The following is a 13,490-nucleotide window of genomic DNA, read 5'->3' on the forward strand; positions in this document are numbered from 1 at the left end:
GGTCTAGGGATTGGATAGAGGGGGATCCTGGGCAGTGTGGACCCGGGACTGTAGGCATTGGATAGAGCAGTGTGCTGAGCAGTGTGGATCAGGGGTGTATGGATTGGATAGAGAGGGGTGCTGTGCAGTGTGGATTGGGTGTGTTGGGATTTCATACACGGGGTCCTGGGTTGTGTGGATCAGGGGGAGTACGGATTGGAAAGGGGTGGTTGGCCGTGTGGAAACAGGGTGTAGGGATTGAATAGGGGGGGTGTTGCTGGGCAGTGTGGATCACGGGTGTAGTAATTGGATAGAGCGGGTTGCTGTGCAGTGTGTATCAGGGGTGTTGGGATTTCAAACAGGAGGTGCTGGGCAGTGTGGATCAGGGGGAGTACGGAGTGGATAGAGGGGTGGTTGGCCTTGTGGAATCGGGGTGTAGGGAATGGATAGGGGGTGTTGCTAGGCAGTTTGGATCAGGGTTGCAGGAATTGGACAGAGGAGGGTGCTGTGCAGTGTGGATCAGGGCTGTAGGGAGAGGAGAGAGAGAGGGGTGCTGTGCAGTGTGTGTCATGGGTGCAGGGATTGGACATTCCGGGGTGTTGTGCGGTGTGCGTCAGGGGTATAGGGATTAGATAGAGGGGGGTGCTGTGCAGTGTGAATCAGGGGTGTAGGGATTGGTATAGAGGTGCTGTGCGGTGTGGATCAGGGGTGTAGGGATTGGATAGAGAGTGGTGCTGTGCAGTACGGATTAGGTGGTGTAGGGATTGTATAGATGGGGGTGCTGTGCAGTGAGGATCAGGGGTGTAGAATTGGATAGAAGGCAGTGCTGGGCAGTATGGGCCAGGGGTATATGGATTGGATAGAGAGGGCTGCTGTGCAGTGTAGATCAGGGGGTGTAGAGTTTCGATAGAGCAGGGTGCTGTGCAGTGCGGGTCAGGGGAGTAGGGATTGGATAGAGAGGGGTGCTGTGCAGTGTAGATCAGGGATGTAGGGATTGGATAGAGAGGGGTGCTGTACAGTGTGGATCAGGGGTGTACGGATTGGATAGAATTGGGTGCTGTCCAGTGAGGGTGAGCTGTATACAGATGGGATAGAGAGGGGTGCTGTGCAGTGTTGATCAGGGGTGTACGGACTGGATAGAGAGAGGTGCTATGCAGTGTATATCAGGGGTTTAGGGATTGAATAGAGCGGGGTGCTGTGCAGTGTGGATCAGGTGGTGTAGTGATTGTATACAGGGGGTGCTGTGTAGTGTGGATCAGGGGTGTATATTGGATAGAGGGGGTCCTGGGCAGTGTGGGTCAGGGGAGTAGGGATTGGATAGAGCGGGGTGCTGTGCAGAGTGGGTCAGGGCTGTATGGATTGGATAGAGCGGGGTGGTAGCAGTTTGGATCAGGGTGTAGGAATTGGATAGAGAGGGTTTATGTGCAGTGTGGATCAGGGTGTGTAGGGATTGGATAGAGAAGGGTGCTGGGCAGTGTGGATCAGAGGTGTAGGTATTGGATTGAGGGGGGTGCTGTGCAGTGTGGTCAGGAGTGCAGGGATTGGATAGAGCAGGGTGATGTCCAGTGTGCATTAGATGTGTAGGGATTGGATAGAGCGGGGTTCTGTGCAGTGTGGATCAGGGGTGTAGAGATTGGATAGAGAAGGGTGCTGGACAGTGTGGGTCAGGGGTGTAGGAATGGGATAGTGGGGATGCTGTGCAGTGTGGGTCTAGGGTGTAGGGATTGGCTAGGCGGGTGCTGTCAAGGGTGGATCAGGGGTGTAGGGAGGGATAGAGAGGGGAGCTGGGCAGTGTGGGTCAGGGGTCTAGGGATTGGATAGAGGGTTGTTCTGGGCAGTGTGGATCCAGGGTTGTAGGTATTGGATAGAGCGGGGTGCTGAGCAGTGTGGATCAGGGGTATAGGGATTGGATAGAAAGGGCTGCTATGCAGTGTGGAGCAGGGGTTTAGGGATTGGATAGAGGGGGTGCTGTGCAGTGCGGGTCAGGGGTGTAGAGATTGGATAGAGAAGGGTGCTGGACAGTGTGGGTCAGGGGTGTAGGGATTAGATAGAGTGGGTTACTGTGCAGTGTGGATATGGGCGTGTAGGAATTCAATAAAGGGGAGTCCTCGGCAGTGTTGATTAGGGGGTGTAGGGATTGGATAGAGCAGGGTGATGTGTAGTGTGGGTGAGGTGTATAGGGATTGGATGGAGAGGGGTTCTGTGCAGTGTAAGTCAGGGTTGTAGGGATTGGATAGAGGGGAGGCTGTGTATGTGGGACAGGGGTGCAGGATAGGATAGAGGGGTACTGTGCAGTGTGGAACAGGGTTGTATGGAATTGATAGAGAGGGGTTCTGGGACCTGTGGGTCGGGGGTGTAAGGACTGGATAGAGGGGGTTGCTGGGCAGTGTGGATTAGGTGGTGCATATATTGAATAGAGTGGTGTGCTGTGCAGTGTGGGTGAGGGGTATAAGGATTGGATAGAAGGGGGTCCTGGGCAGTGTGCGTCAGGGGTGTAGGGATTGGATAGAGAGGGGTGCTGTGCAGTGTGTATCAGGTGTGTAGGGATTGGATAGTGCAGGTGTTGTGCAGTGTGGGTCAGGAGTGTAGGGTTTGATTAGAGAAGGGTCCTTTTCAGTGTGGGTCAGGGCTATAGGGATTGTATAGAGGGGGGTTCTGGGCAGTGTGCATCTGGAGTGTACGGATTGGATAGAGCGGGGTGCTGTGCAGTTTGGGTCAGGGTGTGTAAGGATTGGATAGAGGGGTGCTGTGCAGTGTGAATTGGGGTGTAGGGATTGGATAGAGAGGGGTGCTGGGCAGTGTGGATCGGGGTGTAGGGATTGGATAGAGAGGGGTGCTGTGCAGTGTGGGTCGGGGTGTAGGGATTGATTAGAGCGGATTGCTGTGCTGTGTGTGTCACGGGTTGTAGGGATTGGACAGAGGGGGTTGCTGGGCTGTGTGAATCAGGGGGTGTACGAATTGGATAGAGTGGGGTGCTGTGCAATGTGGATCAGGTGGTGCAGCTTTTGGATAGAGAGGGGTGCTGGGCAGTGTGGATCAAGGGTTGTAGGGATTGGATAGTGCTGGGTGCTGTGTACTGTGGTTCAGGGGTATAGGGATTGGAAAGAGGGGTGCTGTGCAGTGTCGATCAGCGGTATAGGGATTGGTTAGACAGGGGTGCTGTGCCGTGTGGATCAGGGCTGTAGGGATTGGATAGAGTGGGGTTCTGTGCAGTATGGATCAGGGTGTAGGGATTGGATCAAAGGGTGTGCTGTGCAGTGTGGGTCAGTGGTATAGGGTTTGGATAGAGAGGGATGCTGTTCATTGTGGGTCATGGGGTGTAGGTATTGATTGGATAGAGGGGTGCTTGCCAGTGTGGATCAGGGTTGTAGGGATTGGATAAGGTGGTGGTGCTGGGCAGTGTGGATCAGGGGTGTAGGGATTGGATGAGCGGGGTGCTGTGCAGTGTGGATCGGGGGATAGGTATAGGATAAAGGGGGTGCTGGGCAGTGTTAATCAGGGGTTGTAGGGATTTGATAGAGAGGGGTGCTGTGCAGTGTAGGTCAGGAGTGTAGGGATTGAATAGAGCGGAGTGCTGTGCAGTTGGATCAGTGGTGTAGGGATTGGATCGAGCGGGTTCCTGTGCAGTGTGGATTAGGGGTGTAGGAATGGGATAGAGAGGGGTGCTGTGCAGTGTGGATCAGGGGTATAGGGATTAGATACAGAGGAGTGCTGTGCAGTGTGGGTCAGGGGGTGTAGGGATTGGATAGTGGGGTGCTTGACAGTTTGGATCAGGGATGTAGGGATTGGATAGAGGGGTGCTTGGCAGTTTGGATCCGGGGTGCAGCGACTGGATAGAGAGGGTTTCTGTGCTGTGTGGATCAGGGAGTGTAGGGATTGGATAGAGCGGGATGCTGTGCAGTCTGGGTCAGGATGTGTAAGGGTTGGATAAAGAGGGGGTGATGGGCAGTGTGAATAAGGGGGTGTAGGAATTGGATAGAGGGTGGGTGCTGGGCAGTGTGTGTCAGGAGTTGTAGGGATTGGATAGAGTGCGGTTCTGGGCAGTGTGAATCAGGGGTTGTAGGGATTGGATAGAGCAGGGTGCTGTGCATTGTGGGTCAGGGGTATAAGGATTGGATAGAGAGGGGTGCTGTTCAGTGTGGGTCAATGTGTGTAGGGATTGGATAGAGGAGTGCTTGGCAGTGTGAATCAGGGGTGTAGGTTTTGGATAGGGGGTGGTGCTGGGCAGTGTGGATCAGGGGTGTAGGGATTGAACAGAGCGGGGTGCTGTGCAGTGTGGATCAGGGTATAGGGATTGGATAAAGGGGGTTGCTGTGCAGTGTGGGTTAGGGGGTTTAGGGATTGGATAAATGGGGTGCTTTGCAGTGTTGATCAGGGTGTGTAGGGATTGGATAGAGCGGGGTGCTGGGCTGTGTGGATCAGTGGTATAGAGATTGGATAGAGGGGGGTGCTGGGCAGTGTGGCTCAGGGTGTGTAGGGATTGGATAGAGAGGCGTGCTGGGCACGGTGCATCAGGGGTATAGGGATTGGATAGAGCGGGGTGCTGGGCAGTGTGGATCAGGCATGTAGGGATTGAATAGAGGGAGGTGCTGGGCAGTGTTGGTCAGTGGTATAGGCATTGGATAAAGGTGGGTACTGGACAGTGTGGATCAGTGTTATAGGTATTGGAGTGAGCGGGGTGCTCTGCAGTTTGCGTCAGGGGTGTAGGGATTGGATAGAGGGTTGTGCTGGGCAGTGTGGGTCTGCGGTGTAGTGCTGGGGTAGAGTTGGGTTCTGTGCAGTGTGGATCAGGGGTGTTGGACCGGTATAGAGGGAGTGCTGGGCAGTGTGGATCAGGGGGTGTAGTGATTGGATAGAGCGGGGTGCTGGGCAGTGTGGATCAGGAGTGTAGGGCTGGGATAGAGGGGCGTGGTGCTGGGCAGTGAGGATGGGGATGGACAGACAGGGCAGGGGCATGTGCAGATTTAGCTGCAGGTGCCAACATGTCCATCTCCTAGCGTCTTGGGTTGGAGTCTGTCTGTCGTGTGTCCTGGGCAAGGCGACGGGCCTCTCTGAAGCCCAGCCTACTTGTCTGTGCTTTTGCCCGATGCTCCGGACCTGATTCCCACCCAGGTGACCCTGTGTGCCATGGCAGGGTCGTGCTTCATGGGGCTCTAGGCGTGACGCTTGGAAGTGAAAGGCCGGGCCTTTTGTCCTAGCTGTCTCTGGGGCTACATCCCCCAGGGGTTTCTTCTTCATCTGAGCCAGGCCGATCAGAGAACCAACCACAGGGCTTAAAAGCCAAACTCACTGCCATCACCCTGACGCTGATGCAGCGACCAACCCTCTGCGGACGGAGCCTCCAGGACTCTGTGTTCACGAGAGGAAGCTCCCACAGGGCCCACTTGGCGGGAGCAGGTTCCTGTGATCTGGAAGGTGTGAGGAAACAGGTCTGCGAGGGAATTCTGGGGATGGGGTGTCTCGGTGGGTGGGGCAGGCAGACCCTCAGCAGAGTCTAAACTGTGTCTGCTTTCAGAAGGTTCCAGGAGGTGCTGCGAGCGGGGGGATCCTGGGGCTCCCCGGCTGGCCTGGTGTGGTGCTGGACTCCTCGCCCCTGTACCTGTCATACACCAGGGCCTCGGGCCGGACCTTCCAGGGCAAGGCCTCCCCTTGCTGCACCAGGGGCCTCTTGGCCAGCACCTGGAAAACCAGGGCTTAGGTGACTGTGCGCATGTGGGGCGGGGCCTGGACCCTGGGTTGCAGGCCCCGCACCCTTGTCTGAAGCCTGGGCTGCCATGGCCAGGGAGCTGGAAGGGTGGCATGCTGGCTGGGGTCAATGGGCTGCCTCTTGAGGGCATGGCGGGCTGGTGAGGAGGGAGGGGCACCTTCCGCTGGGGCCGGAGTGCGGGAGCGGCTGGGGACCCAGTGTCTTGGCAGGTGTTGAGGTGGCCTGGTTTCTCAGTCCCCGCCTCTCCCACCTCCCCTCGCTCTACCTCGCCCATCTGTCCCCAGCCGTCTGACTAAGCTAGTCTGGTAAAACATCATGCAGCCTCAGAATCAGCCCCATCCCACAGCTGCCGTCCAGTTGGTTCAGACTCCTAGCGGCCCCATCTGCAGTCCAACCGCCCGGGGGTGGGGGGGTGAGGTGTTCCAGGCTGTGCCTTTATCTCCTACGGAGCAGGCGGCCTCAGTATTCTTCCACGGAGTAGCTGGTGGGCTCGGGAGCAGGCTACTTTCTTCTTTGGTTCCCGGCTCCCCACACCGTGCTGTACCGTGAAGTGCCCTGAAACAGTGGTTCTCCCCTAAACACGAAGCTTTGAACGAGGTCTGGACCCCCGTGTGACTGTGTGCAAGGTGGTAGGAGTTGGGTGGGGCTGGAGTCCTCGCTTCTCGTGGGGAAACCGGGGTTCGAGTCCTGGCTGGCGCACCTCACCCTCAGCCGCCATCTGCCCGTCATGGAGGCTGGCGGGGCGCTACCATGCTGAGCAGGCTTCGAGAGGTGGCCTGGTGATCTACTTCCAAAAAAGCAGCCCCTGAAAAGCCTGTGGGGGCCCAGTGGGGCCTATCTGCAGCTGACCATGGAGCCGGACAGGGTCCCATCTCGTGATCTGGGCCGTGAGCTGTGACCACCGCCACGGAGCTGACACTGAGTCCGCGATGCAAACCCAAGCCACCTCCTGGCTCCCCACCTTGTTCTCTGCCTTTGAGACCAAGCACAGGTTCTGTGCTCTACACGGCGTCCCATCCTCCCCGCCCCCCCCAACCCGAGTAATGGCTACTGTCCAGTCGGAGAAGGAACCAGTCCTCAAGGGTTGGGACGTGTGCCCTAGCCACGCTGCACAGCCAGGAGGGGATAAGGCCTGTACGCCGGGGCTGCCAGGGGCACAGGCAGCGAACACTCAGCCACCAGCAGGAAGGCTGGCAGTTTGAACCCACCCAAGGTGGCTCTGAAGCAAGGCCTGGAGATGGGCTTCAGAGAGCAGGCATTGCCAGGCCGGAGAAGCCGGGGTCTGCGCGAACACAGGTGGGGTGATGCACGGTCAGACACCCCCTGGGGGAAGTGAGGTGGTCCAGGCAGGCCAGGCACGTCCCTCCTCGGCTTCCCTGGTTGCTGCTGGGTCCCAGACCTGTTTCTGGACATTGCCGGCTCTCGCTCTTGGTGGGCAGACTGGCGGTGCCAGGCGGACCCTCAAGGCTGCTTCTCAGCGCCCCTGGTGTGTCCGGCTCTGCCTGCCCAAGGACACAGGTCCCCAGCAGCAGGTGGGGCATGTTGCCGTTCACCTCTAGACTGTGGCCCCTGGAGGTGGTCTGCAGGGATGGCTCCTCCCGTGGCTGCCCAGAACTCAGCCAGATGGTGATGGGGGAAGAGGAACAGGCCGGGTTGGCTGCCAGGCCCCGTAACTAATCCCCCTTCCTGCAGTTAATGCCTCTGGCCCCGGCAAAGCCAGCAGCTCCATGAGCCGAGGGCGAGCAGGATCCTTGAGAAGCCTGGAGTTGGTGAGTTCGGTACGGAGTGAGCTTGGACAGCCCTTGCTTTAGATTCCCAGGGACAGGAATCCTGCCAGTGCCGCCATCCATCCCTGCGATGGGAAGCAGACAGCTGGAACCCAGGCAATGTCACAGACTGGCTTCTGGTAATTGCCAGACCCCTTCATGGCTCTGCATTACTCACCCCCAGAATCCCCTTCTCTCCGCTCTACCCGGTGGGGGTGGGGATAGATGGGGCTGCTAACAAGGACACTGGGCAGGAAGTGGGGGCATGCAGAAAGCCCACTGTTGACACACACCCCCCCATGGTTAGCATGCTGCATGGCCTGTGGCCTCGATGCTGAAAGCCATGCCGCTGGGACTTCAAATGCTGGCGGAGGAGTCTAACAGACTAGAAGGAAGGCCCGGACAACCAGCTTACAAACACCCAACGGCTGCCCCGTGGGTCCTGGAAGAATGTGCGGATACAAGGTTGGGTGCCAAGCCCCTGGGTGGGGAGGTGGGCAGCACAGTGGCCGTGAACCGGGGTTGACCCAAGAGGGACTTGTGGGTGGTAGAAGCAGAGACCCAAAGCCCATCTGTAGACAATGGCACATCCCCCACAGAGGGGTTGCAAGGAGGGAGGCGTCGACCAGGGTGCAGTAGAGCACCAGCGGAACACGCTATTCCTCTGGTTCCGTCAGGCTCCTCGCCCCGCCCCCCGCCCAGACTCCAGTGGCAGCTCTCTCTGGACTGGAGACACGGAGAGCTGGAGACAAAGCTCAAGACACACGGACTCCACGAACAGAAACAGCGATGCATATATCCCCCCTCTGCCCCAGGGGGAAGAACAGAAACCATGGGGGAGACAGTGGTCGGTGTGAGATATGAAAATAACTTTTTAAAAAACAACTGATACCAAGGGCTCAATAGAAGCTAAATGTCTGGTAAAGAATGATGGCAACATAGTACAAATCGCCTGATACAATTGATGTATGGATTATAATAAGAGGATAGGAACCACCAATAAAATGATCTTTTAATAATAAAAAAAAGAGGGCACTTGGAGAAGGGGTCTGGGGGGCCGGCTGGGTCCTTGGGGTGTAGGTGTCCTGGGTCATCTCTGACAGGGTGCTGAGGGAGGGGCACAGCAGAGGCAGGTCTGTACCAGCTCGAAGCGGTGGGGGCCCTGTCCACCCTTCCAGAAGCATCCTTGGTCTGGGCAGGGGGACTAATCCTGGATGGGAGTCTGCACGCAGCCCTGCTCCCAGGCTCCTCTGGGGGCCAAGGATCAAGACTGCAGGGCTGCAGACCCACCTGTCCCCAGGGCCGTGCTGTTGCTGTGCCCAGGGCCTCAGCTGGAAAGCAGGCCGCACTCGATGCTGGAGTTTTCCGGTTTTATTCAGCACACACGGCAGGCAGGGGGCGGCACTAGGCATCCGGCTGCTGGATGAACGGGTTGGGGATGGCCTCCATGCCGTCCTGCGGACAGATCAGCACCACCGACGTGCCGCGGCACACCACCAGGCCCAGCTGCCGCGTGTCCTCCGTCAGCTTGTACTGGTCATCGGGGTCTGTGGGGAGTAGGAGGGGCCTTCAGGGGGCTGACTCGTGGCCCAAGAACATGGCAGCCCCCCATTGCGGATGTGACCCAGATGGGGCATCCTGGTCGTGTCTGAGGTGCGGTGACCAGGACGCTCCAGGGCCTGCCTGCGGGGCTGCTGGCAGCTTCTGGGAGGATGCCCTTGCGGGGGCGGGGTGAGGCTCCTCCTGGGCTGACTTACCAAACCCACTCTGTGACTCGGGGGGGGGGGGGGGGGGAGAAAGGCCTGGCTGTCTGCTCCTATCTGGGAAGCCCGATGGGGCAGCCCTCCCTTGTCACGTGGGGCCAGGACTGACCTGCTGACACCACGCTGACCACAAGTTTATAGGAGCAAAGGAGGACCTCCCCAAGAGAGGGGGAGGGGAGCCGACCCAGTCTCGCCCTCCACCCCCAAGACCTCACTTTCAGAGCCACACCCAGTGGTGGCCCATCCTCCCCCTTCCCCCTCAGGTCCAGGAACAGCAAGCCCTCGGCCTTCTGAGGGAGGTGTCCAGCACTGATCCCCGCCAGGCCCCTGGAGGAGCCCGGAACCGACAGCACCAAGGCCCACTCTGGAAACAGCCCGCCAGCTGCCCTGGTGGCAACGAGGACACGGCCCAGAGGCAGCAGGGTCAGGTCAGAGCTAATTGGGGACACCAAGCTGACAGGTCTCAGGGGTGGTGCTAGGGGAGGGAGGGAGAATTAGCTCCCAAAATAAATGGAACCAGAACATCCCAGAAGCCCCTGTGGCGGGGGCTGCTCTCCCGCAGTGGGGTGATGGGGTGTCAGAAAGTTCTGGAACAGCAGCTGCGAGCTTTTGAGCGATGAAACCAAAAGTAAGCCAAGTCCACTGCCCCGAGCTGGCCCGATGCAGTTACCCGCTGGGCTGCGGGTCTTGCTCAGGGCAGCAGCCACAGTGAGCTCCCCTGCAGAAGGGCAGCCCAAGGAGGCCCCATTACCCTCCCCTGTGCCTGCTAGGGCCAAGCCGAGTCCCTGCGGTGCAACCCCGTTTAGGAAGGGTCCTTGTCTGTGGTGCCCGGCCACGTGTCGCAGCCATCCCGAGTGTGAACGTGGCCCCACATCACTGCACTGTCTTGCCCAGGCTGCCAGCCTTACGGTTTTACTCTCAGGGAGGTCGCCAGGCCTTTCTCCCACAGCACTGCAGGGCGGGCCTGAACCCACGTGGCAGTGCCTGAGCGCCAGCCGGCTCCTTATGCCCACAAGACCGCACTCCATCGGTGGGCCCCGAGCCACCGCTCAGTTGCCGGGGCGGGGCCCCCCAGCAGGTGCAAGGTTGCCTGCTTGCCCCAGCACCCTGCTGGCAGCGTTTGTTTCAGTCACCTCAGGGAGACTCAGAGGGGGCCCCCAGAAACAAGGCGCTCTGCCACGGTTAGACCAGCCAAACAGAGTGTGCACAGCCAATTCAGTCGAGTCCTTTGCACAAGGGTGCTGCATGCAGCTTTCGCGGCAACCCTGCACGGCCATTGAGGGAGGCCGAGGGCGGGGAGGAGATGGGGACCCATGGGCCACGAGGCCTCCCTGAGAGGGCGCCCTGCCTCACAGTCTCGCTGTGCAGTGATCAGGCTTGTCCCCACCCCGCCTCCAGTCGCCTCCAGTCTCCTCCAGGGAGACCAGGTGTCCCTCCACTAGGCCGGAAGTCCCCTCCCAGCTCTCTGCATCCCCTGGGGGCTGAGCTGAAGAAACCAGCAGCCTAAGCAGTGGGGCAGGGACTGGGGCCTGGGTCTCAGGAAGGAAGGGGAGGCCGGGCAGTGAAAGGAGGGAAGTCCCGTGGAACAGGGTGCTCTGGGCAGCAGACACTGGACAGGCAGGGTTGGTAGAAGACCCAGTGGGTCACCCCACGGAGCTTCCTCCTCTCCTTGTTCCCTAACCCCGCCGGACGGGCACACGGTCAGAACAAACTCCAGACTCTGCCATCAAGTCAACCCCAACTCCACGACCCTAGAGAACAGGGAAAGCAGCCCCTGTGGGTGTCTGAGACCCTAACTCCTTTCAGGACCAAGAAGTCCCATCTGGTGGGTTCGCACTGCTGTCCGACGTGGGGCCACTGCTACAAAACGATGGCCCGTCTCAGCATGGTACTTCCTCTGAGCCCAGGACCAGGGGCACCAGGACTCCGGCCGAGCAGAGACAGAAAGATTTACACGTGGGGTCTTTGGGTTTTCAGAGGGGAAGGACACAGGCCCTGTGGGTGGCAGTGGGGCGCAGCCAGTCACCGGGAGGCTGGTGTTTGAACCCAGTTGGCAGCACTGGGTGACAGGCACCCCATCTCCGTAGCTGATGGGGTCTCTCCAAAGGGCCCCCTCGAACGAGCGAGAGGGTGGGAGGGCAGGGTGGGGCCGCACTCACCTCTCATGTACTCGATGGTGCCATCCAGCACGAGGTTGAGAAGAGGGTCGAACCCTTTCAGGATTCCGCTGGCTTGTAGTAATCACCGGAAAGGAAGGAGAGATGAGACGGCGTGAGACCAGCACCCCTCCCCTGGGCAAGCACCCTCGGTGCCTTGGGCAAGCACCCTCGGTGCCTGGGGCTAGAAAGAGCTGTGGCCCGAGACAGGCATGCGAGGGAGTATCTTTCTCGGGGCTCAGGAGGCAAAGGAAGGGGTCCTATCGAACAGGGACAGCCAGCTCCAGGCTACCAAGACAAGCACGTGAGCAGGTAGGGAACGGGCCAGCTAACCTGGCCCTCAATGGGGAGGTCTGACCACTCCCTGGCCACCCAGTTTAAGCCCTGGGTGCTGTGTGGTCGCCTCAGGTTTCTCTTCTCAGAGCCACTGCCGGCCATTCTCACAGGGGGTCTGGGAACAGCGGGCACCTGCCCCATCCCGCTTCTCCCGAGCAGCAGTTAGTGGGCTGTCACTGACAACCTGCTAATCAGCAGCTGAGCTCTCGCTCAATGGCTGGGCCACCAGGGCTCCTTTCCGCTTGAGTAATGCCTGCACCTCACAGGACCCATGGGCTTGGGCAAGGGGTCTGGGCCCACAGGGAGCCCACTGCAAATCAGGTGCTTGGGCGCAGGGCCAGGCCCACATTGCCACAGGGGGTACACAGAGCCTGACTCGGCCCTTGCCCTCAGGCTCCCCGCTCCCAAGCCCTGTGGGGCAGATAAGCCTCTCGTTTAAGGCAATAAAAAGCTACAAACTTCAACAGGTGTGTGTCCTCACTTGTCCTCAGCCGCCAAGACTACTCCATGCCCAACGCAGCAAGTTAATGCTACCCAGGCCTGCGCCTTCCCTACGACTGGTCATGGGTCAGACAGTTGGGAGACATGGGGTGTTCATGGGCTGCTTTTCCAAAGGCAACCGCCAGACCTTTCTTCCTAGTCTTTAGGTCTGGAAGCTGTGCTGAAACATACTCAGCATCACAGCCACACATGAGCCTCTAAGGGCAGACTGGGGTGGGGGCGGTGGGGTCCACTGGTAGAGAACGACACGCAGACCTCCTGGATGGAGGGCACAATTCCACCACTGCACCAACCATAACCCCATCACAGATGCCACCAAGAGCACACGTCTGGGTTCCCAGAGCAGCAGACGCCTTTGAGATGGAAGCAGGTTCACCTGTGAGTTTCAGGCTGAGGGCCTGAAAACCGGTGTCCCTTCGGCCGTGTGGCTGTCTGTGCACACGGCTCAGAGGTCACCAACGGGGATACAGGGTGGGTGTGAGCAGGGACCAAGACTGTGAAGCTCTGGACCCCACGCCCCAACTACAGGTCCGGGGCTCTCACCAGGGCAGGGAACTGCCCCAGGGAACACTCACTGGGTGATGTCTGGAGACATGTGTGGGTGCCACTGGCACCGAGGGAATAGAAGGCAGTGTGCGGGTCACTACCCCATAGTGCCCAGGGCTTCCCCTGTCCCCCACCCCAGAGAAGAATCAGTCCTCGAGGCCAGTAGTGGCCCCAGGCTCAGGAAGTCTGGGGTGGAGGGCCACGGACCAGAAAGCCAGGAGCGGCAGTTGGAGGTCAGGGCCTCATAGGAGACAAACTCGAGAATCCGAATTCGGGCCGCGCCGCGCCGCGGACTTTCCCGGTCTGCAACACGTGGAGAGCAGCATGCACCTCCCCGCGTACGTAAGCGGACTGCACGGGCGGGCGTGCAGCGCTTACAGCGGTGAAGGGGGCGCTGCCCGAGCATCCGGTTCGCCTCCTCGCTTTGCAAGTCCCTGATTTTAAACGGAGGGGCCGGGCTGGCGGCAGGCGCCTCACCTTCGCGGCCGCCCTGAAACTTCACCCGGATGGTCTTGTCGATGTACTTGGACAGGTCCAAGATGCTCTCCTTCTTCTTCTTCTCTTTGTCCTGCGGGGAAAGCACAGCGCGTGAGGCGGGGAGCACGGGCCGCCCGCCCAGCGCCGCCAGCCCGAGGCCCGCCGCGCGCTCACCGCCATCTTCCCGCGCCGCGCGGCTCTGCGCAAGCGCCGCCGGCGCGGCGCTCTGACGTCACCGGCGCGCCCCTTTGACGTCACC

General features: G+C 59.5%; 1 protein-coding gene across 1 annotated transcript; it reads right to left on the bottom strand.

The window, feature by feature from the left end:
* Nucleotides 1–8,446: 8,446 nt before the first annotated feature.
* Nucleotides 8,447–13,484, bottom strand: LSM7 (LSM7 homolog, U6 small nuclear RNA and mRNA degradation associated). Its single transcript, XM_075544743.1, has 4 exons — nt 13,406–13,484; nt 13,232–13,322; nt 11,375–11,446; nt 8,447–8,999 (listed from the first exon to the last, which is right to left on the bottom strand). The coding sequence occupies exons 1-4, from the start codon at nt 13,409–13,411 to the stop codon at nt 8,857–8,859; spliced, it is 312 nt and encodes a 103-aa protein (XP_075400858.1). The 5' UTR covers nt 13,412–13,484; the 3' UTR covers nt 8,447–8,856.
* Nucleotides 13,485–13,490: the final 6 nt, after the last annotated feature.

Source organism: Tenrec ecaudatus, chromosome 1 (genome assembly GCF_050624435.1).
Source record: "Tenrec ecaudatus isolate mTenEca1 chromosome 1, mTenEca1.hap1, whole genome shotgun sequence".
In the NCBI taxonomy this organism is placed as follows: domain Eukaryota; kingdom Metazoa; phylum Chordata; class Mammalia; order Afrosoricida; family Tenrecidae; genus Tenrec; species Tenrec ecaudatus.